The sequence below is a fragment of the Ciona robusta genome, chromosome 4 (assembly GCF_009617815.1).
Source record: "Ciona robusta chromosome 4, ASM961781v2".
Classification (NCBI taxonomy): Eukaryota; Metazoa; Chordata; class Ascidiacea; order Phlebobranchia; family Cionidae; genus Ciona; species Ciona robusta.
Window position 1 is genome coordinate 3,394,644 of NC_143238.1, and position 22,037 is coordinate 3,416,680.

General features: G+C 38.3%; 4 protein-coding genes across 4 annotated transcripts; 2 read left to right on the plus strand and 2 right to left on the minus strand.

Annotated features, from left to right (window-relative positions):
* The first annotated feature begins 529 nt into the window (after positions 1-529).
* LOC149736699 (uncharacterized) lies at positions 530-5,355 on the plus strand. Its single transcript, XM_089876372.1, has 12 exons — positions 530-1,261; positions 1,460-1,659; positions 1,828-2,012; positions 2,291-2,484; positions 2,769-2,891; positions 3,176-3,349; positions 3,492-3,593; positions 3,701-3,793; positions 3,861-4,004; positions 4,117-4,248; positions 4,394-4,549; positions 4,870-5,355. Exons 1-12 carry the CDS (start codon positions 1,076-1,078, stop codon positions 5,095-5,097), a joined length of 1,917 nt encoding a protein of 638 aa, XP_089732498.1. The 5' UTR covers positions 530-1,075; the 3' UTR covers positions 5,098-5,355.
* An 84-nt stretch (positions 5,356-5,439) lies between these two features.
* LOC149736700 (NADH dehydrogenase [ubiquinone] 1 alpha subcomplex subunit 10, mitochondrial-like) lies at positions 5,440-7,382 on the minus strand. Its single transcript, XM_089876398.1, has 3 exons — positions 6,593-7,382; positions 6,216-6,416; positions 5,440-5,836 (listed from the first exon to the last, which is right to left on the minus strand). Exons 1-3 carry the CDS (start codon positions 7,274-7,276, stop codon positions 5,540-5,542), a joined length of 1,182 nt encoding a protein of 393 aa, XP_089732524.1. The 5' UTR covers positions 7,277-7,382; the 3' UTR covers positions 5,440-5,539.
* Positions 7,383-8,512: 1,130 nt separating this feature from the next.
* LOC149736701 (uncharacterized) lies at positions 8,513-9,814 on the plus strand. Its single transcript, XM_089876415.1, has 2 exons — positions 8,513-9,204; positions 9,288-9,814. Exons 1-2 carry the CDS (start codon positions 8,710-8,712, stop codon positions 9,465-9,467), a joined length of 675 nt encoding a protein of 224 aa, XP_089732541.1. The 5' UTR covers positions 8,513-8,709; the 3' UTR covers positions 9,468-9,814.
* Positions 9,815-10,449: 635 nt separating this feature from the next.
* LOC149736702 (thyrostimulin alpha-2 subunit-like) lies at positions 10,450-21,384 on the minus strand. Its single transcript, XM_089876421.1, has 3 exons — positions 21,097-21,384; positions 20,359-20,534; positions 10,450-10,807 (listed from the first exon to the last, which is right to left on the minus strand). Exons 1-3 carry the CDS (start codon positions 21,215-21,217, stop codon positions 10,694-10,696), a joined length of 411 nt encoding a protein of 136 aa, XP_089732547.1. The 5' UTR covers positions 21,218-21,384; the 3' UTR covers positions 10,450-10,693.
* Between the last annotated feature and the right edge of the window lie 653 nt (positions 21,385-22,037).

Genomic DNA, 22,037 nt, shown 5'->3' on the forward strand with positions numbered 1-22,037 from the left:
GTTCAGTATATTGGAATGTTTGGAAGTTTACAAGGCCGCCATTTATGTCATAAACCAAACACCAAAATGATAAATAGTTTATTTGCTTTGAGTTTAAATTACTGATATGAACAGATCAGAGTCCGAATAACAGACTATATCCTAAAAGAGAGTTGTGAAACATAGGTTATATGTTGCTATAAACCAAACACCAAAATGATAAATAGTTTATTTGCTTTGAGTTTAAATTACTGATATGAACAGATCAGAGTCCGAATAACAGACTATATCCTAAAAGAGAGTTGTGAAACATAGGTTATATGTTGCTATTAAAGTGCTGACATTTCTCAGGCGAATATTATTCACCCCCAAACTCGTTATTTTAGACTGGACTTTATCATTTATACAAGGGCATGACATAACATGTCGAGGCCACGAATTCTATGTTGAAAAGAAATTGCCTTCACGCTTCAATGGGTTTGTTTACATAGCGGTGTTGCGGTAAACTCAAAATACTGAAATGTAATGTCCAAATGTTTTGTTATTTTAGCGCAGATAAAGTCTCCGACATTGTAGATTTAAGGTTGAGTTGTTCAAGTAGATTATAGAAAACACGAATACAGCAATGGCGGTAGCGTTTTAATACAATGTTCACAAGTTACCGATTATATTTACGTTTCTTCTTAAATTTGAAAGAAGCAACAAATATCTTTCAGTATATTGTTAGCATTGTCTGTCTACAAGACAAACGATTTTGAAGTGTTCTATGAACGCCGTGGTTTAAGAGTTCTCTTTCTCCCGTAAATGTTGCTCAAGAATCCTTGAAACAATAAGCATTCGAGTTTTAGTAGAGGCAATTGTAGCGTCAAGTGGCCAAGAGAGATCGAGAGTAAATCAAGCCATAGGAAACTTTAACCACAGTGACAGTGCAGCTGTATCACCTTGAACAATTGTTGTAACCTCTGCGGGAATGAGGGAATTTTTGCATGACTTTTAATAAAGTTAAGATGTTGTTGACATCCTAATGTAGAATGTTTTGTTCTACAACTTACCCTTGCCAATACTTGGTTTTCAGGTTGGTATAGATCTAACAGATATGGAAATACATTTGGATTTGTATAATTTTGAAACAAGTGATGCTGAGGGTTCAAGATATGTGTTAACGAGCCCTCGTTCATTGGATGCATGCTCAAGGTTAAACATTCGTCCTATTCAACTGCTGCACAAAACACATGCTGATTTTGCTGAGGAAAATGCTGGGAAATCATCAGAATTTATTAAGGTATCATATATCAAATACATTGGCTTCGGACTCTGTATTGTTAAGCAATTGCTGCCTGTGATTAAAATCTCAATTTAAATTTTATGTAAATGTTAAAGAATTGCAAATAAGAATATACAATAAAGTATATAATATATATGCTGTAAGTTCTGTAATATTGGTTTGTTTTTCATAAACTATCTTCTATTATGCTCGCAGATACTTTATAATGACTGGGAGGAGAAACGAATTGCCAAGCTTAACAAATGCAGGAAAGTTCGAGAGACCATAATCATGGAACAGAAAGTATTAAGAAAAAATCAAACAACTGAACGTCAGAGGCAAAAGAGTAAAACAGATACAAATAAAACTGTCATGGATTCAAAGAAAAAAAGAGAAAAAGAATCCAGCACTATTGTGTAAGTGAAATTTGTTAAAATTTTAAAATGGTGTGTACATATATATATGTATACAGTATTATTTAACATTTAAAATTTAAAACCGTAAATTTGATTTTCCTTGAATTAACCTCTGATTTCTTTAGTATCAACAATATCTAATAAGGCTAAACCTCTGCTCATATTTAGGCCATCCCCATCAACAGCCCGTCCAAAACACATTCGAACTCCAAAAACAAGAGACATTCCTGATAAGAAAACTACATCCACATATCATGCAGAGACCACAGCACCTGTAATTGCTACACATTCCCCCTCTCCCACACCAGCTGATGATACAATGCTGCATGCATCAGCTTTGCAAACACTTGAAGGTATGATGAATGTAACTTACTTTGTCATCGGTAGCCGGAAACGACACAGTACTTTCAGTTCTTAAGTAACAGTTCTATATCGTAATACAATTACTGCCAAGCCACATTTCAAAACCGTATCAGTCAATGTTATGCATATTGATTTTAAAATAACCCTGATCATCACACAGTTATTTAGTTTCTTTTTTTAAGGGAAAATTAAATCATTCTTCTTGCAAGTCACAAACAAGTACAACCTATCGCTCTTGACCTGTCTCTAAATATCATTATGTTTACAGATCCAGCCACACCAAGATCAGAGCGACCGTCGAGATTAAATGCAATCATTCTTTCCAACAGATCACGCAGTAGAAGTGTGGATGGTCACAGCAGGCCTCCCAGAAGTGAACGAAGTAGTTTCAGTCTCAGATCATCTTCAGTATTCGGAAATTCATCTAAACTTGCCAGTGGTTACATAACCCCACAAATTCAAGTACGAACTGAACCTGGATTTTTATTATGGTAGTGGGAGAAAAAAAAATAGATAAGATACCTCTAAACAGAAACGGCTTGGGATAAGATTTTACAAAAAACTTTAAATCAGCCCTTTATTCTCTTGTTAGGTGTCTATTCCAACAAGCAGTATAGGTCTAATAAATAAGTTTTCCTATGTTTAACAATTATGAGTTTAAGTGTATTTTAACAATGTCACCCCAGATTTTGCCAATTTCTCTTTAGTGTTGCTTGTTCTAGATATTTTTGTTCATTTGTTTCTAGAGAGACAAGCGGCTTGTGGAAGTGATGAAGGATCGGAGGAGGAGAGAGGAAGGAGAGGAAAAGCTGAGACTCGCAAAGTGGATGGAGTGGAACAATCAGATGAAGAAGACTACCGAGATCAAAGTATTGATTTTAGAAAACTTTTGTTTTTGATATTTTTTCCCTTTATTAAGTGTGTATTTTATGACCAATAATTAATTCAATGGATTAGTCATTGAAATGTTTAAAAAGCAGTCAGGGAATTAGTACTTGAAACTTAAATGTAAATAATTTAGTTGTACATGCTTTGCTTGTTTTGTAGTTTCTATATTTCTTGCAAGAGTATTACAAACCAAACAAATATTTTTTGCCATCACTTAAAAAAAAACTTTTTAAATCTACTCCTATAAACCAAACATTTACTCTAGAGAAAGGAAGAGTTACAGCGGCAAAAGGAGCTTGCAACTTCCCATCAACGTTGGGAGAAGAAGATACAAAAAGAATTAACCAAGAAAAGAAAGGAAGCTCAGATGTTGGAGCAAGATTTAATGAAACAGCAAAAGCAAACAGAGTCAATTCTAAAAATGAACAAAGAAAAACAGGTTATTATTACATTGTAGTCTGTGCTTAAGTGCTTTTGTAGTTTTATGCAGATAAGTTATCATTTGACAATTTTAAAGAAACAGTGTTTCGAAACTGTGCTTAAATTATTTGCTGCACTTAATTTAACAGTGTTTGTTACAGGAAAAAATGCGTTTGCAACAAATAGAAGATCGTAAAATTGCAGCAATGGAAAGGAAGCAGCAGCAGGAAAAATCATTGAACTGTGTGAACCAAGAAATAATGGTAAATCTTGTTTAACTGGAACGTTTCATACTATTTAAAAATCAGAACTTCTGCCAAATCTTAGGTTTATAAATGGAACTCATATATCTATGGTTTTGGAATTATAGGCATTCCAAGAAGCCACTGACCATGACATTAGGGATAGATTGACCAGAGCTGAAAAGGTGAAGCTGGAAAATGAAATGAAAGAATTGGAAAAAGTAAGTTTGCTAATAGTAATAACTGAATAAAGTTCAATTTTATTTCGTGAAAATGAACTATTCTCAGATAAAACTAATGAACAAGCGACAAAGAGAAAGATTTCATGTCCTCCAGGAACAACTGAGGAGGAAGAATCAACATGAGGAAGAAATAAGAAGAGAAACCATGAATCAGAAGCTTTCCATTGCTAAGCAAAACCATCATAAAAAGGTTGGTTTAATATGAAACTGTTTTTCACTGATTTTTGCCAAAAGGAAGATTGAATTGTAATTTAGTATGCAGCAGAGCCTACAAAAATGTTTGATTTACCTTTTCTTAATAGGTGATGGAAAGAGAAAATACGGTGAAGATGCATGGGAAAGAAATGATGCAAAAGATCCAACAAACCAGAGAGAATCAAAGGAAACTTGACAAAGAAATGGAGGAACATCTGAATGATATTGCCCAACATAAAGTATGAAATAAATCTAGTTTTGTCTTTTTTATTTCAAAATGACAAAGAAATAAAGGAACATCTAAAATCTAAATGATATAGCCCAACATAGCATAGAATATAAACTTTTTTTTCACAAATGTGTCAAATGTGATATTCTTTACAGAAACAACTATTATTGCGAGCTACGAATACAGCGTTAAAAAACACGATGAACAAATCTGTTCGAGCGCAAGCGATGCGGGAGGAATCTGAGAAAGGATGGAGGAGGAAACACACGGAGGTCCAGGAGCGTGATCAACAAGTGATACAGAGAACTAAGGTGGATGTGTCGTGGTCTTATCAATAAACATAGTTGTAACTTGTATCTTGTATGCTTAGTGATTTTAGCAAGTGTAGTTGTATCTGTTTTTGGGCGAGACAATTAGCGGCAATTGCTCCAACCCAGTGATCACTAATTGCTTCTCCAAATTATCAGCCACATAAAAAAAAACATAACAATCCCCCACAAAGTAACATACTTGGTAACTTCTAAGCTGGCACTCGGTGTATAAAACATAACATCCGTATTTAACGACTGTCATCTTCTGGCTATGCGAGGATAAGTTACATTACATTTACAATATTTTATTTGATTTGCAGGAGGATTTGGAAGCAAAGGAAAACCGAGTGAAAACTCATCTTCAGCTGAAGGAAGCTGCTTTTGAATTTTCTCGTTTTCAAGCTAAGATCAATGAAGCAGAAAGAGAAATTGTGAAGCGAAAATCTTCCAACTTTTCCCAGATGGCCCAACAAGCACAACTGACTGCGAACATTGGGAAAGGTCCAAGATCTTCATTTGTTAATTACTCTACTGTAAAGCTAGGTTAATTCTAACTAGGCTTAATTAGAATTTCAAACATAATAGTGGTGAAAATTGGTAAAGATTTAATAGTACTAGTCTACTATTTTCCATAAATATTGAGGGTCCAACGAATTCCGTTGCAGTATTAGGACGTATGTTATAATTGCACCATTCTTCACTGTATAAGAATTTATATTTTATATATATATTCGTTTTTGTACTTGTACTGTATAATCCATTGCAATGTTTGCTTTTTAGTTTTAGTAAACTGACATACTGTGGTATTCCTGTGTTATTTTGCTAAAACAAACAGTTTTGCAGCCACTAAAACAGCAGTATAACACTTTCTATCTAGAAAATCATACCCATTCATACTAATAATAATTTATTTATTTGACCAAAACAATAGCTCAGCTTGAAACTTCCATGTCTGATATAATTTGAAAAAGAAAAAGTTCCACCTGTTGTTCAAATTCTTCGCAGGAAATTGTGAGGATGTTGTGGTTTCAAAGGAATCCACGTATCACCTTCCCCAACACAGTAACCCTTAGGGTACCTGCTGTCCCAATTATCTCGTTCTGTTTCATAAAGCAATTGGGTCCACTGCTGTGACCAAAGCTCCTCAATCGGACAGTAGATATACCGAGTGCATCGGAAGGAATCATTCATAGCATTTCTCATCACACGCTTTAGCTGACTGTTGTCAATGTCCCACAAGTTAGTTGGACTTAACATATTCGGCAAAGCATCCAGTTCTTCAATAACCTAAATTTGAAAATAAATTATATATATATATATATATAATTTATTATATTTACTAAATTTTTATTAAACCAACATAATGTATTTAAAAAGTTGCCCAACCAAGATACTGATTATGAAAACCCCAATACAGTGTTGAGCAAAAGTTAAACTAATATTATTTAAAACAATATAAAATGGCCAACAAAAACAAACATATCTACCTTTGCCATAGGTGGCTGAAAATCTTACAGTTACAAGAAAAACAAGCCAGCTCTAAATTTTCCACACTTGAAGTGAATTTATTAGAAAATAATACGTTAGAGTAAAATTAATTTCACAATTTTATATGTTTTGCTTATGTAACCCCTGCATTTAAAACGTTAGGCCTCTAAAGGTTTACCTCAATAACTGGTCGTGGATTATTCCAATCCAATTCCACCACGTTAACTCCTCTTTCCTCAGCTTCAGGTATATACGATGTTCGGTAAGCATCTTCAACCCTTTTATAGAAATCCAATGGTAGTTTCTTCTCTGCCTCGTTATTACCAGCTTGCACGTTCTCATAGCATTGCTCAGGCGAAGCATCCAAGTAAAAAACAACCTGGAAAATAAAAGGGCATAAAAATGTAACTTTTTTTACCATATTTAATATGTTCAATACAAATTTTTAAAGGATGGGTATGCAAATTATTTTTTTTTGTCATATTTTTGTCAGTTATAAATCAATGATAATTAGTTTAATTATTACATGGAACTTTACAAAAAGAGAATACACACTTGTGGTGGAATTAAGTCTTCATCCAAGTAGTCCCTGTGCAGGAGGTAGAAATCCCAGAATCGTTTATCGATCCAACCCATCTGTTTCATTGCACGAGCGAAGACATCATCGCTGTAGAATTGACGAACCATGGTAACGCCTCGTCCATACCAGAGTAGGTAAGCGAGTGCATCACAATACTGCAAGGTGCGCATGACAAGCTTGTTGCTCTGGTATCTGCATGTGTGCACGTAATCAGCAGGCTCTTGGCAGAAATGATCGTTGCAAAGGTTTCTAGACATCTGTAGCACCGATTTTGGGTTGGTGTACCATTCCATCATCTTTGGAGCTGTAACTTGCTTTGAGGAATCTCTTTCCACATCGTAATTTATTGATACATTGCCATAGAACTTTAGATCTAACTTTTGGGCAAACTCCTCGGCAAATGCAGTCTTCCCGACACCGATGTTGCCTTCTGTCACAAAGATCTTGCACCACTTATCGTAATCTAGATGGTGGCGAGGGTCACGATAGACCTTGAACTTCACTCGTTGATAGGCATCGCCTAGAGTATCAAGTAATGTGGCATACCCTGCATGGCTTTGCAGAGCAATGCTACCAATTTTGTTCACCTCCTTTAGACCAGCGTTTGTCACGACTTTACTGCACCTTTGTAATAGGTTTGATGCCCTGCTCTGCAGCATTGTGCAATGGGTTTTTAATGAACACAGATATAAAAAATAAAGTGGCCTAACACATTTATTTAGATAAATATTTTCTTCAAAGCTCCTAAAAAAAAGGTTTTAATTCACTCTTTATTGATCGAGATTTTGTATAATATGTGTTCAAGTTCTATAATGTACACAAAACAGATCATACAGTTTTCACAACTGGTGTATGTTATGTAGTATACTGTGTTCTGTGTACGAGTGTACCTATTGACGTGTTCACAAACCCAAATATTTAGATTTAATAAGATCTACATTGCTTAGTTACGTAATTTGAAAATATCACCTATAGGTTTATATTAGTCAAATTAGTCTACTCTACACACTGTAACACAAACTTCCATTCTAAGATTTTCACACTGTTAGCAAACTCGGTGGATCCTGAATGTCAATTCAATATTCACCCTCTACCGCCACCTTCCGGACAGACTTTATGACAGAAGACATCAAATAGAAAACCAACAGACAATATTTTAAAAGATAAAAAATACTTGATTAGTTGTTTTAAGCATAAATATACGGACTGTTCCTTGACGCTTTATGTTTCACTTGTTTTTCACATTCTGTAAACAACCTGAAACATTTTGAGCTATTTTTACATAGCGAAAACCGGTCCATCCACATTAAACAGAAAGAGATCAGGGCTAATTTTATACATTTACTTAAAAGCATCCAAGCGTCCGTACTGATGATAAAACTGGATATTTTCTGAGAATACCACTGACAGAAGAAAACAGTTACGCACATTATCGCTTTGTTAACGCAACCATGTCTATCTAATATGAACTACTCATCCAATTAATCATCTAGCTTACGGAGACATCCCGACGCTTTCAATGCCGATGGAGATGCAGATAAATCTAAAAACGGAGAAGCGAATAACCAGGACGAATTGTCTTTGACGTAATTCTTGCATAATTCAATATTATTGATGTAAAATTGACGGTTCTGTACCTCGTCATATAAGTTTATATTTAGGAACAAAGCGTTGGAGAAACAAACCTTACCGTAATACCATTACACTGCGTGAGTACGTAACCGGTGTCGTAATATTTCTACGTCAACGCAATGGTTTTTTTCTTAACGTTAAGGTCGCATCTCGATGAAAAAAAAGATCGAAATCTCTCACTTTGCCTAATTAGCCCGGGCCCGCGCACTCTTTTTCTTTGCGGTCGCGTGTTATCAATTTCAAGCGACCAAAGATCTTGAGGCTGCTTATCGTATCAACCATATTTTTTTGGCTTGGCGAGAACCTGTGATTAGTAAGTGCGGCATTAACCCAGTAGGATATATAAGCGCACGGACGGAGCGATCGAGCTATCAGACCATTCTCGAGGCAGCAAAGCAAAGACGCCTGAGAGCGATTGAAAAATCTCATCAGCGAAGTAAACGAGTTCTTCCACGAATTGATGACGATGATGCAATTAGCAAACTTATTCCCGAAGATGCAGGAAGACCAATCAGCGATGTGCGTGGTGTGTAGCAGAAGTGGAAACATGAACAGCATTGCCGTTCTGCGAATGTTTTTGTGTGTATCAGTCGCAGCTACGTTTGTAGAAGCTTCTACAAGTATAAATCCAAAATCGTTTATTCACGAACTTTCCAAGCGTACCACCAGCGCGAACGGAATAAATATCCGACTTCGGCGATCGTTACAGCCGGACACCGTCGACTTCTCGTTTCAAAGTTTTTCCTCTGAAACCTTGCTAGAACGCGTGGCAAGATCAAGCTCACGATTCAGCGCCAGCTTCAGGAAATCGGCGATACCACACAGAGGCACAACATGCAACACCTGCTTGTTGACAAGACGGAACCATAGACATCGGCTTCCAAGAAGAAGGGGCTGCCATAACAAAACTTACACCCGTATTCAAAAATGCGAAGGATACTGCGAGTCATACGAAGTAAGTTGAATTTAAACACTTGTATCCTAATTCACTAAAGTATTAAACTTAAACAGTTTTCTAACCTGCTTCTCTTTTCACAGATTCCTAAAGTCAACGATAGGATTGAAAGAATACACTCAGTTTGTACTGCGCAGACGACGCGAACAGTGAGAGTTGTCAATCCGTATTGCGAACCCGGAGTAAACCCTTTTTTTTACATCACCGTCCCCACATCTTGTAACTGTAGAAATTGCGATCCGACCAGGGCGATATGCTTGTAATCTGGACGTTTACCCGTCCAAGAAGTTTCCTGGTAAACTATAGATGCGTCAGACTCTAAGACGATTAATAATCCAGTGACGTAGAATAACTATGCAAACGCTGCCTGAAAAGGCGCAGAGAGGCCAATATAAGATGCTCCGATGAAAGGTTTGTTTGGGATGAAACAGTTTCGAAAAACAATCTCCTGGTTCGACCTTATCATCAATCAAGGTTCCCGCTTACGTCTTCGTCTTAATCCTTTGAAACCCGATTTTTCCGAATCTTTTCCGTTTGTTATTTGCACATCTCTTCATTTGACTTTTGCTGTGAACTCGTATTTATTACAACAAAAATCGCAGAAACATTACGTGTGTTGAAAGATTTTCCTGGTATTTACTTAGTACTACATAAAAGGGTATTTGTAAACCATGCTTGTTCGCCTGTCGACTATAACAAAGACAGACGTTGTAAAGTAAAAAGCGAAAAAAGTATCCACAGACTTATAGCAATTTGATTAACAGGAAGAGTTAAATTAAAGAGTTTAAGTTTAAATTAAAGACTTTCAATTTTGGACCAGAATTCTTACTAGATCTGAATATCGGCAAGGAGTTGTCAAAATTTCAAATTCCGCGGTTTTACTAGTTTACCGTGAACGTATACCGACGGCTCGAATTCGACACTTAAATCTGTTGTCACTATACACTAAAAGAATTGCGGCAAACAACGCAGGCGTGGCAAAGCCGCAAACAAAGGTTGGAACTGCCACAATTGGCGTCAGTGCATCCTAGAAAGGCATTTTATTTGCTTTTGATAAGGCGGCAATATTTCTCATTAAAAATGGCGATAACATTTAAAGGAAGGGATTTAAATCGTGGGAAGGCGGCTAAACATATAAATATTCATGACCCCCTTCGCTAATATTCTATGTTTTTAAATTTAATTGCTGTCCGTGGAATCTGTAACTTGTAGGTATTCTATTCATTTATTAAAACCAAAGAAGTGTCTGCTTGAAACATTTTATTGAAATTTCATTTGGCTGTCACAACACCCGTATATTGCAAAGCGGAAAGCAGTTTTTATTAAAAGACGACCTAATGTTTTTTGAACGCAGGAAAAAGCAAGTATATAAACACAAATGAATTTGTGGACACCACAGCGGAGATACAAGGAACAGGACATGTGTTGCATTGGTCCTGTTAAGCGTGCGCAGCAGGCGAGTTGCAAGCTTGTACAAATGACTCGAAAGCTAGGGTGCTGATATGGTGCTGATAGATTCAAAACAGCGCCAACAGTCGCATCGAGTTGCCGATCTTATTGTTTTGATGACCACTCTTCCGCTACAAAAAAGTGGAAATCTTATCTGAAATATAAGGAGATTTTACAAAATCATCTCATAAAAGAAAACTATCTCATGCCTAATACTTAAAAAAGCATTAGATTTAAAAATATCACCTGAAAATAAAAACATATAAAAGAACTGTCCCATAAAACAAAAATAACAGCAAATATCTTGTAATATTGGCCATACTAAAAACCTCATCAATTTCTGTATAGGTTTACGCTAACAATGATTGACAGGTTAATTTCCATATTATGCCAGGGTCGCATTTACAAATCAAATATAACCGAGCGGCATTCCATTTACAAGCCGTATAAACTGGTGCTACCAGGATGCAGCTTGTTGCTGTAAACGTATAATTATATTTAAAATTTCTAGGTCAATTGACGTGCGTCATTCTAGAGTTTATACGCAATATACGAAACCTATATTGCGCAGACCTTAAGCTTGTGATAGGATCACAAGTCGGTTAAAACGGAACCGTTCCGGGAATCCAACCTTGGTATTTTTAATGAACGTGTGCACATACAATGTATGACCAAACATCATCAATATTGTTAATATATCTTCTCGCAGAAGGGCAACTCATAGCTTTAACACTGGTGTCCTACATCGCGCACGCTGTGGCGGCATCAAGCTGCTTGGTTGTATACCATCTAATAAACCCCAACGTACTTTGAGCTCTTAGGAAACCCAATGAGCTGCTTAGTGGTTGTAATATTAACAAACAGTGCATTATTATGGAAGACATTTATGTGGGGATTAATGTCAACGGCCTGGGATATATTTCTCCAGTGGGAATTGAAGTGAGACAGATATTGAATATACAATTTTCACTAAAAAGGCGCAAACCATTAAAACTATAGTGCCGTACTATCTGTATGGGGTAAGACAGATATACGGTCAGTAGTTGATATTTTATATTTTCTGATCGTTTTTTAACAGTTACTACCAAAGCGAGAGTCGTAAGGATAAGGTTATATACTTTTGTAAAAAATATTTTTTTACTATCAATCGAGACGGTTAAAATGAAGAAAATATGGCCCATTTTACCCCAACCTACCCTACACAATGTTATTACTAGTTAAAATTTGTATTATAAGCGAATTTATTTGGTGCAAAATATGCTGCAAGAATCAGTAGAAATATTTCTCCCCGACAGAGTTTTGCTTTCAAAGATGTTTTTAATCGCATTGGATTTCAGATATTTCTTTTGGTTTGATTAGAATTACCGTGTTTTGTAAAAGCCGGATTTCTGCGTTTAATTTGGTAGTGAAACAGCCGTGAGCTCATTAATCATCTTCTATCTGTTGGAATCGTAGACTCGGTGACTGGTGCCCGCGTCGAATTATACGAGTAATCCATGATCGAGCTATTGCGTCGCACATGTGCTTTGATTATAGAAACGATGACCAGCTTTGTTTCGTAGTTTGCGCTTTGCGTTGGAAAGCAGAAGATCCGACTCGCTTAATCTTACACTTGGTGCCTTGTTTAACGACAAGAGGAGGTGCGTTTCTTATCTATAAATTAATAACAGGTCATAAGATGCAGGCCCGCACTCACTCTTTTGTTCAGAGTAATTGTCATCTCGCCTTGTCCTTTGTCCAAACCAAGCCTAACCCTATTATTACCGCTGCCAAATCCCGCTTTTCCACAAAATGACGACGCGCAAACGGAATTTAATTAAACAAGGCCGCTGTCTTAAAAATAACATCGAACTAAGCTTCCCATTTCCAGAAACCGACCGCAGGTAAATACATAACTGCCGGATTAAAGCTTGGCGTTGGTTGGTAGAGATATTGAAGATTTTGCGCGCAACCAAAATACGATAATCGCTTCAGTTCTGTATGGCGACCGCTTCACTCTTGCTGATCAAGACATTCATTTTAAAGTCAACAAAGGCCCTTTAGTACCACACCCCCGGTTAATCCTGCTGCTCTATAATAAACATGCGGCTAACATAGGATTTAAATAACCTGCTTTCAAAGCGACTATACATAAACCCTACGTTAAATATAGAACTTGAATGCTAATCTAATTTAACGGTTTTCGAAGGAGGTGTTATTTGGGTGGCCAGCCCATTTTAGGCTTCTATACAGACAAGGTGAAACGAGTACAGTACCGTGGCGGCGAACGATGAGTGGTGTTTCTGTCATAATGGTTTATGCGCCAGCGATTACCACGGCTTCAGCAGGTTATGTAATCCACGTTGGTGAAACTTACATAACGTTTCGTCTCTGTTTAAATCGATGTATCTATAGCCGGGTCGTTCTAAAGTCATGCGGGTAGCCGAGTCAGCTTCTTTATGCCACAGCGCAATGCACTCAGGCTGACTTTAGGAGATTACTGTTTTGGGGTTCGGTTATCTGATGCTAAAAATAAATGTTTATAAGAGCTCGCCACGCGATGTTTGTTACGTCATAAACAGTCCTGCCGTTTGAAGGCGATCTGATCGCGAATCGGGCTCGCCGAAGTTGACACGTGAAACAAGGACCAATAAATTTTGCGGCTTGGCGGTACACTGATGACGCGGACACTCGTTATCTCATCATAACGTATAGACCATCAACTGAAAACAAACGCATAGTGCCAGCGGTCCACGGCGCGGTTGGACAAGGGTTATCACAGATCGTGGAATGCAAAGCGGTCTGACTTCGCCCAACGATCGGAGAAGAGCAAGATGGAACAAAATCACCGAATTTAACGAGGCATCGCGTGCTAGGACCGTACACACAGCTGTTTCGAGCGAAAACAAAACGCATGGGGATTGTGGTAAAACTGCGCGTGGATTGCCAACTCGTTCTAGGTGTGTATTGCCGTGCCATGGAACGGGCAATGTCTTTGTTTGTATACATATTATAGCAGTTGTTTAGAAGGGTTAGGGCCGACTGTGTGATTGACAGCATGGTCGAAAGTGAACTGACAAAATCTTAAGTTTAAATTCAACGCAATTTATTTACACGTCTCGGTTGGACAACAAATCAATCGAAATCAGGATCTCCGAGTGTGGGTGGCGGTTTGTATCCCAAGTATGATATCTTAATACGATCTATGGTGACAGTCACAGTATACCTCCCAATATGCATGACGGTCAAAAACCAATGCGTTATCTGTTGCTGTTTTAAATAATCGGGAGCATCTTACGTGATTTAGCGGAATTTTAAGTAGAAAACGAAGCTCCATTTTGGACCGACGACCCGGACACCCATGCATACGTTTAATTAAGATGTCCTTTAATCGGATCATCATCTTTGATAGCCGTGAATTTGAAAGAACAAAAGAATTGAGTCATCTCTAATTCCGGGGCTATAGGAACCACATATCGCAGTGCCCTCTTCCGTCCCTAAACCAGCGGTCGCGCTGGCGGCCCTGCAGGTATTCCTGACTGTTTGTTTGGGATTGTGACCCAAGTTGTTGTTAGTTGCAACACTTCTAGATCGGCGTGGTGGATTTCGACGAAAGCATGACGTAGTTAACGGCCAGTGTAGCCATAGCGGTCTGTAGAAACATCATCCAGCGTTCCGCAACGCACAACTATTTATCGACCAAAACTCGCCGGTAAATAGACCTTCGCACGCTCGAAAACACAAACAATATAGCTCGGTAAAGTGTTACCAGCATTCTATGCTCAATTTGACTTAATTTATTACAGTTTAATCTGGCGATGGGGACCGAGTAATAAAAATCGGATTTTGATGTAAACTTAAACGTAAACAGGACGTTTAAAACACACCTGTTCATTGCTTTACGTATAAGTCATGTATACAGCGCATTTAAAACTATAAAGTGTTTGGCGAATTAAAGGTTTTTTGTTAAACAGGTACCGTCCGCAACTATAACGAGTAATCCGATTTACCCCGAACTGTTTAAGCTTTTTTAAGTGGAGCCGGATCGCCCGAGTGAAAGGCCACTTTATGAGCGAAAAATGACGCTGCAAGTGCCGCCAAATCAAAAGCATTTAAGAAAACATACTGGATTTTTATGGCACTTATTAGTTCTCGAGTCATTTCTGGCAACACTGAAAATTTACGCAACTAATATAAATTTCCTACAATAATGTTTGGGAAGTTCCATACAGTGACATACAAATATTTGTTCCAAAGTGTTCCATATAAGAATAAAGGTCATGTTTACGTCAATGTTAGGACGTTATGTGGCGAGAGGACCAACATCACGTTTTGCTTCGTGATGTGGGAGAGTCGTGGCGACACGACTAAGCGATAAACAACGCTTCCTTTCATTCTTTTCTCCTCCCGGCTCGCATGCCTGAAGATGCATAAACCGACACTTTCTATTTTCGAAATCATTGCCTAATTAGTCGGGTTGTCGAAATTCCGGAATCGCGGTTTGAATAGCAACGAGGCCTAAACCTGGATTATCACTAGAGCCGTCTGCTTATCAGACTCCGGACTCTATTTACCGTTAATTAATAGCGCTTCATCAGGGACAACAAAACCTAAAGCGAAGCGCCGAGTTTTCTAATTAACCAGGACGTCAATCTGGCACGGGCTCCCAGATCCTGTTGACAATTTGTCAACGTTATACTTGCACGCTACAGTGCAATTGAATCATCGTTAAATTGCTTAAAATGATGCCACATCTTGCGATAAGAGTATACGACGTCGTCGTATCGAAGGCAAAGCAAACAGTTGAGCAGTGATACCGGTTCATGGACAGCCCGCTGTTAGTTGTTTGACACGACACGCCAATGATTCGATTCGTCACACTGGGTATCATCATCACGGCTAAGGTTTTGCGCCGTTTTTACAGCGGTTGAGTTTCGTAACCAGTTCGGCGTATTTCGGAAACTAACGACCGAACTTTCAATCCACTTTCCTTCTTAACGTGTGACTCATATTCTGTATTTTTGGTAAAATAAGGGAAACTGCACTTAAAATTCTCTGCGCGGTTTACCGTAAGGATTCCCTACATCTGATGAATTGTCGATTAGACTTCCGTTTGCATACAGCAAACCCCTGATGATATCAGTTATACGATGACACAGCCACCTCAGCGGTATCGTGGTAGGAGTCAAATGAATAGAATCTAAGCCAATCAGTGATAAAAACGACAACTCTAAGTGGATTGACAGGATTGGCCAATAAACGGCGCGTCCATTTTTGTCAGCGGACATTTTTGTGATTCAGTCTTGGATGCCGAGCAAAGCTAGTCATTTTCGATTGTGATTTCAGCTTCACAAATAACTGGAATCTTGTCTATTAGTAGTTGTATAGTCATAGGAAATACACGCAGGTTAGTTACACTGCTATAAAACAATTTGTTTTTCACGCGCCGAATTATTTTTTGACAAAAATGCTTTTAACTTTTTTGAATTTTCAGAAATACCTAAAAATTCGGCTTTAAAATATACAACATGTGTCCGATAATTATTAAGTATTTATTTATACGCGGGGGTGTTTAAATTTCCAGCAACTTGCTCGGCCTTCCGCAAAATTCAGACACCGTGCGAATGTACAGTTTAGGGATAGACGTTTCAACGATGGCGCGATTCGCCCACAGCAGACGTTACCCCAATATAGGCGGGGGAACTCCTAAAGTTCCATAATTATCGAGACTTTATGCATAATACATAAACCAGTACTTTTTTAAACGACACAATCAGATGGTCCAATGACAAATGTGCTGGGAGAATTTCGAATTGGGTCACGGAATGTATTTTGGAAAACTACGATATAAATCTGTTTAACTAGGGTAAAAACGCAGTAAAAATGCATTTATTCAAAGCGATTTTTTCTGCTTAAAACGGCAATCGGGTTTAAGTTATTTTAAGTCGCCACAATTCTTAACACTTTCAATGTTTATACACTTGTATGTCTTTAACCTTTGCGGCGGTGTAAGCGTTTCTAATATCCTTGTAAAGACACAGATTTACATTCGTTCGTTAACGATCCAAAAATTTCTCACATCGCTATACAGATGCGTTATTGTTGATACGATTTGACGCCAGTCGTAGTTACTTACACATTTTCCAGACTAAATAAATAAAGGCTGGCTCACATAATATAAATATAACCAATAACCCCCCCAGATTTTGCGGACATTTTTCATTACAGCAGGCGAAATCGTGCAAAGGGTGAGAAGCTGGGATTTCGAAATGAACTAATTTGACGATGTTTTTACAACTGAACTGTTTGTTGGCCGGTCGTTTAATTTATTATTTATATAGAATGGCGAGCGGCAAATTGGAGAAAGTTTATCATTTAGAAGGGTGACGTTATCAGTTTACGTGGCGTTTATTCAACGTCCACGATGCACGTTGAAATGTTAATGGCAAGAGGGCTATGCTCAAATCTTTGACAAGCGAGATGCTCTTTATTTTGTCAGTTAAAGATTATTGAAAAAATCCTTTTAAATGCTCGACTCGATCAGCCGATAAAAGCAGATCAATACCACCTGGTATTTTAACATTTCTGCGGCTGTTCAATTTTTGATGTGATTCTGCTTCATTCTGCACATTAGAGAGCGCCCTCTTAGCCAGGATAAACAATATTCGACTTTTATCAAGATGCACGGCAAGATTTCGAGGGCCCTCCCGTGCCTCATGCGTCAGTCCAGTAGAAATGCGCCGATCTGGATTGTGATTAATGATCGGGACAGCATATCGCAATTGATGGTAAAGCTTGTTGGTAAATAACTCTGAGATTCAATGAATTTCTTGGCTAGTTTTTTTTGCACTTGAGTCGCGTATCTGATGCTGGGGTATCTGCTCGCGTGACAGCAAGAAACGACAGTGGCGGGATCATTCACCACTTGCGGCGGGCCACCATTTATTTACTAAAGATCGGGGATGACGAGGACACCTGCAAGCTCTTACGCAAGCAACTTGATTTTAAACCCAACCGACCCTTATTAGGGCGGTAAATTAATTAAACTTCGCTTTTCGCGTGTGCTACATAAAATTCCGCGAAAGTTGCGCGTCACAACAGCGAAATCCCTCGAAAACAAAACATGACCTACTGGGTCGATGTTTCTCCCTAGAAGACCACAGGATCGACAGGTTGTTTGTGACGTCATAAACGCGTCATAGGCGTCAACTTTGACCGACAGAAAGCCCATTAACCAGATAATGAAATTCCGATCACACTAATCACGCGATTCAAAAAACAACAGCAGATCGTCGCCCAAGGCCCAGAAATCAGGACACCGTTTGTGTGATTACATAAGCTGCGATTTTTACGACGCATGCAAACAGGGTATTCTAATACACAGATGGTCGAGAAATTGTTTTGCAATTAAAGCCCTATTAGTGAACACACACGCTTTCCTGGAAAAACGAAAATTCACAGAAATTCCGCCCAACTGGATGACGGTGCTCTTTATTTACGTCACTATATCCCTTATCTCTAGTTCGCGGCGAATTCTTTGACGAAAACTGTTTTCAATTAACATTCTGTGAAATTTGACAACCAACTGCGAAGCTGTCAACGATTGCTCTTTTATGATATCAATCCTAAAATCCCATTTGCCCAATTCGTACGGGGCGCCAGGCGTAAAATCAGATTCACATCTGTTTACACGAGCCTATCTCGTGGTATGTACACGAGTTGTAAAATCGTCACGTTTTTCACACTATGGCTACGGTCGAATCGAACAAGTTACGACGGTCTTGTTTTTTTCGGGAATCGGATCCAAGCGCGTGCCCGGTAAGCGATTTTCTTCGCTTGTTCTGATTTAATACGTGTAACACACTTAAACGTGTGGACGTATTATATCAGGGTCATATCTTGACGTACATTAGGACTAATTAACGAGACACCAGGTACTTTTAAAGACCAAACTTGTTTCTGTTTTACATTCTTTTCTCATTATACAGTAATTAGATTAGGCATGGTAATGATACACTGTGTAAGGTACAGTGTGATACTCGATGTAGATAAATAATTAATATCCGAAAGCGTATATAGCGTACATAGGTTTGATAAATGTGGAACCGTGGGAATAGTAATTTGCGTATATGTGGTGCGTCTGGGACCCTATACATCTATATATCATAGATATCGTAAAAACGCAACGGGTCATTCGAGGTGAATATTTTGTACGTCAGGTGTGCTGTCCGTTAAAAGGCTATTTTTAAACACCGTAAAATTTTCGATTCGTCGCAACTATTATAATGTTCTGTTCTGACGTTTATGAATTTGGCCTTTTTTCAAAACGTAAAGCCGTCTATGTTAAAAACACCTGTGACGTTGTAGCATTGATACATAGGAAACCAATGCTTAATTACTGCAGGGTTTAATGGTATTTGTCGCATAGTTTTACGTCAAAGGGTCGCAATAATATGCGTCGTTGTCCACTGGGCGTATTTGTACCGACTATATGGTGGTGTATTGATAGTAAATTCGGGCTTAGCGCGAAGATGCACCTACGTCATAGCGGAATATGTGAACCTAATGAATATCCAAAATAGAGGAAGCAAAAAAACGAATGCAAGATGAGTAGATTAAAAGCGTTCACTTGAGTTTGGTCTTTCGTTCACATACGTCACGAAATGTTAGCGAAATTTCAAAATGGCCGTGCGGGGTTGTATAGTTTATAATTTATAACCATACATACTTTAGTCAACCAATCCGATACTGCAGTATTTGTGTTTGGTACGCGCTACGAACTTTAGATTTTTATGAAGATTAAATTGATTCCGATAAAATCAAGTCCGGAGCGATCTCCGATAACCTCCGGAGGAGCGGGGTCGCGTGCAAAGGATCTATATATGCAAAGCGACCTTTTATGTGACCTTTTTATTGTAAGTAGACAGAATTACAGTGTGGAAGGGGGGAGGGTGGTGCAAAATGCCTCCTGTCTCGATGATGCCCGACAGTCGGCGGCATGCGACATATCATGAGACGATAAATATTTACGCGGAGGTGTTCTCTCGTGACAGGCGACACTAACTAGAATACAAAGATCTGGCAATCGATCACGGAGGATTACAGCCGGTTATCGTTGCTGGCGAAAAACACTTTGTCTTGTTTGTACACACATAGATTAGCCACATATGACGTCACAAGCAGTAGACAACAATCCCGAAGACCGAGATTTAAAGATCTAGCATAGCGAGATAAGAACCAACTGTGGCCGCCCCTGGAATTCCTTGTTCTATCCTTAAGGGGCGAAATAAATTAATTCGAAGAAAAATATTTAGTAAAAACGTTGTGGTTGAAAGCGGTCTCTTTTGGGGGAATTTGTAAACTTCTATTGACGTCATACTTGCCTTTTTCTATTTTTTAAATTTAAAATTAACCATGAACGAACTGCAGCCGAGCTACTACCTTTTTTGTTTCCATTACCACATTAGAAATATATAGTACTAGACAGTACAGGACACCGTTAACACCTATATTCCATATTTCCTGATTGGTTTTCAGCAATTAACATAAACGCTCTTTAGGGATCGCAGGGCTACGGTATGACATTTCTGTACCATTTATGTTACTGTAGTCCTTAACTTTTGCAGTTAACAGTAACGTTGTTTTAGAGTCCCAGGGCCACGGTGTACAATTCTTTACCATTTACCCCACAACACCATTTGCGCCACTGCAGTCCCATCAACTTACCACTCTAGATTCAAGGATAGTACAACACGATGCTTTGGACGTAATGTTTTTACCAGGATGTAAGATTTTGTTTGCCTCTGTAGAAGGAACGGTCCATGACTTACAGCAACCTCTGCAAGCCTGGATCGTTATAACAGCTTGTACGCAGTTGTCCTCTCGTATGTTTCTGGAGAAATCTGAAATATAACAATATAATAATAGTAAAATGGGGTAAGATGGGAAAACTTAAGCACAACAAAAATTCTGATCGTGATTTAAACAATTAACCACGGTCAATGGGAGTCGTAAGGGTATATACGGTTTTATAAACCTAGAATGTTCTATTGGTTTACTACAAAATGGGACGAGAAAATAGAATGAAAGGTGTCCCAACTTCCTTCACCCTACTATATATAATATGAAATGAAATTATCGAATAAGTCTAATATTTAAACAGTTGACTGGTAAAAGTTATATTTTTTCTAAAACATATTTTTGAACAGCGGTTTTCGTTTTAAAATTCACATTTGACTGATTCCGAATGTACTTTAATGCCCGAGGGAATTTAAAGGTATTGTATTTAAATGGGTAGACCTAAAAGACAGTGCTTTGTGGTGTTCAGACATATTGCTCATTTGCATGTAAGTACAAAGCGCGACTGATATAGCGTCACATAGTTATAAACCGAGCTTCAAAACAAAGCACACACATTACCAAAACAACAGTATATAGTCATAAATATGGTAACTATAAACTTACTGGCCAAGTGGCATCCGATTCGTGCTGCAGGACTTCTATGACCATGCATTGTTACCGAAGGCAGCATGACCACACAGACGAACAATATAGGAACACACCACAGAAAAATCATTTTTGCCATTGTTTAATTAAGCTGTATTCACGTTCAACTTTATCCTGACAATTAATTAATCTATGGACAACACAGCTTTATTTCGGTTTCAACGTTCGGCTAAAGGAGGCCTTTTGTACGCGAGATATTTTCGGGTGCTGACTTTGATCTGTGCATAAACAAACAGTAATTAAGCCAAAGATATCTGGGTAACAATCACCTCAAACCGAGCATCCAATAATAAACTCCCTCGCCTTAATTAGACAGCACCCTGTCTGATAAGTTTAATTAGGCAACAAATGAGGTCACGTATGTTAATGAATCGGCCATTTCATCGCGACAATAGGCCAGTGACTTAAACGAGTCACGAAATCGGATTTTGTTTCTTAAGGAACCTTTTCTTTGTTAAAGGAAACCTTGATCTAGCTGAGTTTGATGACCTAATATAGAAATTATGCCAACCACGACCTCGAACTCTAGGGTTGCGGACATTACCTTCTCATTACTATGCGGTTAAGCTACGAAAACCCCTTCTGTACTACCTGCACTATCATGCACACTGTACGTGTAATTCCTACTCGCTTCTAATTTCACGATTACAGCCGTTTAATGCGTAATAAGCCAAAGCGTGGCTGTGGGAAGCGAATTCTCGGAGGCGCGATCCGTACCGCGGCTAATCACTGCTCTAAGGCTAAAAAAATCGTGTTTGAGATAAACATCAAAACTCGGTGCTTTAGTGACGTCGTCCAAGCGCTGTCAAGCGTGACTACGCATCTCAGAGCTGGTCAGCAATCGTCGCAACGCCAAACACTTTTTTAAAAAACGATTTTTTCAAGAGTTATATTCGCAC

Coding starts and splice junctions, on each gene's coding strand:
- LOC149736700 (XM_089876398.1), bottom strand. CDS start 7,276: ATGCTGCAGAGCAGGGCATCAAACCTATTACAAAGGTGCAGTAAAGTC. Junction 6,417..6,592: donor AAGACTTAATTCCACCACAA/GTGTGTATTCTC, acceptor TTTATTTTCCAG/GTTGTTTTTTACTTGGATGC. Junction 5,837..6,215: donor ATCCACGACCAGTTATTGAG/GTAAACCTTTAG, acceptor TTTCAAATTTAG/GTTATTGAAGAACTGGATGC.
- LOC149736701 (XM_089876415.1), top strand. CDS start 8,710: ATGACGATGATGCAATTAGCAAACTTATTCCCGAAGATGCAGGAAGAC. Junction 9,205..9,287: donor GATACTGCGAGTCATACGAA/GTAAGTTGAATT, acceptor CTCTTTTCACAG/ATTCCTAAAGTCAACGATAG.
- LOC149736699 (XM_089876372.1), top strand. CDS start 1,076: ATGGAAATACATTTGGATTTGTATAATTTTGAAACAAGTGATGCTGAG. Junction 3,350..3,491: donor AAATGAACAAAGAAAAACAG/GTTATTATTACA, acceptor TGTTTGTTACAG/GAAAAAATGCGTTTGCAACA. Junction 3,794..3,860: donor AAATGAAAGAATTGGAAAAA/GTAAGTTTGCTA, acceptor AACTATTCTCAG/ATAAAACTAATGAACAAGCG.
- LOC149736702 (XM_089876421.1), bottom strand. CDS start 21,217: ATGGCAAAAATGATTTTTCTGTGGTGTGTTCCTATATTGTTCGTCTGT. Junction 20,535..21,096: donor AATCGGATGCCACTTGGCCA/GTAAGTTTATAG, acceptor GTTATATTTCAG/ATTTCTCCAGAAACATACGA. Junction 10,808..20,358: donor CTATCCTTGAATCTAGAGTG/GTAAGTTGATGG, acceptor CTTATATTTCAG/ATAAGATTTCCACTTTTTTG.